At 58.8% G+C, this 3,461-nt stretch overlaps 1 protein-coding gene across 6 annotated transcripts in view; it reads left to right on the forward strand.

Annotated features, from left to right (window-relative positions):
- The window catches only part of Kash5 (KASH domain containing 5), a 20,895-nt gene that overhangs the window by 16,359 nt on the left and 1,075 nt on the right, over positions 1 to 3,461 (forward strand). For all 6 annotated transcript variants that reach the window (XM_010640730.2, XM_010640727.2, XM_033765884.1 and 3 more), the window contains 2 exons: positions 1,192 to 1,253; positions 2,502 to 2,556. In XM_010640730.2, coding sequence (XP_010639032.1) covers positions 1,192 to 1,253; positions 2,502 to 2,556 — 117 coding nt within the window. The remainder of the gene's footprint in view (positions 1 to 1,191; positions 1,254 to 2,501; positions 2,557 to 3,461) is intronic.

The raw sequence follows: 3,461 nt of genomic DNA on the forward strand, positions 1-3,461 counted from the left end.
TTTTTTTTTTTTTTTTTTTTGGTACCAGGGATCAAACTCAGGACCTTGCACTTGCAAGGCAGGTGCAGTGCAGCTGAGCTAAGTCCCTGGCCCCGGATTGTTGTGAGTTTGAGGCCACCCTGGGCTTCCTCGTGAGCTCAAAGCCAGCCTGGACTACAAAGTGAGAGCCTGTCTCAGAAAAGAAAGAAATATTTGCAGTTCTGTGGACAGTGTTGTATTGTCTTGAAAACCACTTGTCTTCAAACCGGTCACCATCCAGTCCATAGGACTTGGGCCTTTTCCCCAGGTTGAGAGGTGCCTCTGTGTTTTTCTTTAACATTGGCAGGTTTCCCACTCAATTCTCTCAGCATCTCTGTGAGGTAGGCATTCTCTTTGTTGTTGTTGTTTTTTGAAACAAAGTCTCACTATGTGATTCAGGCTGACCTTGAACTCACTGTGTAGGCTAGGCTGGCCTTGAACTCTGGAACTCTCAGTGATCCTCCTGCCTCAGCCTCCCGAGTGGAGGCCAGGCTGGATACTGAAAGGAATCTAACAGCCTGAGAGCAAGGAGGGGGTCAGCTCCAAGCAGGAAAGATCCCTCTGGGCTCCGCAAAGACCAGCTGGAGGCAGGAGGGTCATCCCAAGCTAGAGCCACGGAGACAGAGGACGGGGACACACAGCAAAGATGGGGCGGACAGGGCTATGACAGACAGGCTTTGGGATGAGTGATGAGAAGGGGACACTGGACTTGGCTTACAACCAGGAGATGATGTCCTGAGGGCCACCCAGGGCCACCACAGGCAGCTGGGCGCGTGAGGCTGAAGCCCAGGTAGTGACTGTTTGGAAAGCAGTGCTAGGTTGGTGATGGGTCACAGGAGGTGCTGGGCTCCTCCAGGGCCAGTGAGCAGGAGAGATTCACGGGCGTTGGGCCTTAGGGAACCTTGACTCCTGGGTCCTGCAGGAAGGCACACGGAAGAATCAGGAACAACTGTCCTGCTTGTGTCTTCCGCTCCTGGGAAGGTGACAGAGTGACCCCAGTGAGGGGCACAGGGAGAAGTCTTGGAAGGTGGTGAATTCACGGGCAGGTTGGACACAGGGCCTGGGGCTCAGGGGCAGGGGAGAGCAGGCACCACTGGGGCGGGCGAGGCTGGGCCGGGGGAGAGGGTTCTGGGTGACAGGCGTAGGGGACAGCCATCCTTTTGGTTCCCACAGAGAAACTCCGAGGGAGAGCTGCCGTGCCCTGAAGGGTGGAGGAAGGAGACGTCCTCGATGTGGTAAGGAGCAGATTCCTCACTGAGCGGCCCTCTGCCTCCCAGGGACACCCGTCGTCCCCCGGGCAGCTCCCCAGTCACTCACTTAAGCCTCGGTGAGGGGCCCAGGCCTTTCGCCGAGATGGTCAGACCCTGAGTGTCTCCGGCTCTGCTCTGGGGAGTCAGACCGGAAGAAACAGTTCAGGGGGAGATGGCACATGGGGGAGGTGACCCCAAGGGTGCCCTGTAAGACAGAGAGCGGGGATAGGAGGCCCAGGAGGGATGAGGCCCGCATGGGCCCTGCATCCCTCTGGTCTCCACCTCTGTAACCCTGAAGTGCCAGCCTGGTTACTGCTGCGTGGCTGTCACAAGGCGGTGTCAGGCCCCTGAGCAGGCAGAAAGCATTAGCAGTCTGGGACCTCTGGCTTCCGCTGGTTTCTCCCTCCCCCACCCCTCAGTCTTGGCGGCGGTGACTAATGAGGCTGCCCGCTGTGGCCTCTAATTGGACTTGTCTGGGAAGAGCTGAGATTGGGCTGCTGGGGCTCGGAGCTGAGCCCTCCCTGCGTCATCTGGGAAGGGAGAAGGAGCTGAGCCCAGCGCGGGGCAGGGGTGGCGCCCTCTGAATTTCCGGAGAGTGGGGAAAGTGGCGAATACTGTGCCCAAAGGTGGCAGGGTTGAAAGCTTGACCTTGACAGGTTTGGGGAACTAAACTGCCTGGGTCCCGAGTAGAAGTTTCAGGAGATCCGACTGCCGAGTATCTGGGGCGGGGGCTGACACTGTGTCTCTGAGCACGAGGTGGCGCCCCGTGGACACCAGTGCCAGAGAACATCCAAGGGCTCAGCCGGCTGTGCCCTGGGAGGAGCAGAGGCTTTAGGAGAAGTGACTGGGTCGGGGCAGAGCTCAGAGTTGGGCCTGAGGCCGGGGAGTCCTGAGCTGGAGCTCCAGGCCTTCAAGACCCCGTAGGACTGAGACACTGAAGACTGGCACAAGCTGTCGGACAGCATGCCACGGGGGTGCTAGGGTGTTGGAAGTGGGAGAACCGGAAGCCCCGTGAGAAATCACCTGGAAAGTAGCAGGTGAGAATTCTATTCCAAAATAAAGATGCTCCCTTATCATCTGAGGGGATCACAGGCTGGAGAGTTCGATGGAAAGTCCCTGAAGAGCCGGTGTGCAGGACACCCTGGCCCTCCTGGGCCATCTGTGCTGCTTTTAAGGCTCCCTCCCAGTCCCCAGGCCGGGGGGACCAGATGCAGTGACTTCCTTGGCCCTCAGGTTGCCTGGAAGAGAGGAAGCAGAGGCAGAGGAGGAAGCAAAGAGCCAGCTGACGGTAGGCGGTCCCAACACCCTGTTCTGTCCAGGCCCCAGGATCAACTCCTTCCCCTCAGGAGCGGAGAGAAAATCCTTGGCCAGGAGATAACCAGGCCCAGAGGGAGGGGTGGGGAGATGGGGAGGCCTGGAGGGGGCGCTGGGCTGAGCTGCACACATAGCCACACCACGGACTGCCCCGTACAGTGCCCACCTGCTGCGGGCCAGTGGCCTCCCCCGCTGCCCCACCCGCAGGGCCCCCACTCCGCCCTGGGAGGGGGAGGCTCCAACCCCAGCTCAGTCACCAGGAGGGAGGGAGGCAAACTGGGTGAGAAGCCCATGGTCTTCAGCAGAGGCTGTGAGAGGCAGCCCGGCCACGTCCCCAGCCCTGCCGGGACACTGGCAAACCTCTTGGCCCAGACTGGCCAAGACGGTGCCCTTAGGGAAGCTCTGCTCAGAGGGACCTGGCCCCGAAGCCCCCGACACCCCTGCCCCGACAGTGCCAGCTCAGCATCCTCAAAGTTGGTGCAGTGAGAGTCCCATGCCTGGCACAGCGGCTGGCAGGGGTGAAGGCAGTGGTTGGGGACGGCCTTTTGTTCTTGTTCAAAGCTGTGGGTAGGGTAGGAAAGCCGAGACCTGGGCATGAGGTGGCCTGAGGCCTTCGCACAGGCAGAATGGTCTGAGGCACCTGGTGTTCGAGGCCCAGCACAGAGGCCTTGTGCTGGCAGTGGACCAACCGCTACCCTGGCAGCTTAGAAACTCCAAGGAACCAGGTGGGATGTGAGGATGGCAACATGAGTAGCTCACTCAGTCACAAGTGTTCACTGTACTGGCCCTCTTCTGAGCCTTCCCACTTTTTTTTCTTCCTTTTTTTTTTTTTTTTTTTTTTTTTTTTTTTAAAAAGGGTCTTGCTTTTTTTTTTAGGTT

This window comes from Fukomys damarensis, unplaced genomic scaffold, assembly GCF_012274545.1.
Source record: "Fukomys damarensis isolate Sample0158 unplaced genomic scaffold, DMR_v1.0_HiC HiC_scaffold_19, whole genome shotgun sequence".
Classification (NCBI taxonomy): domain Eukaryota; kingdom Metazoa; phylum Chordata; class Mammalia; order Rodentia; family Bathyergidae; genus Fukomys; species Fukomys damarensis.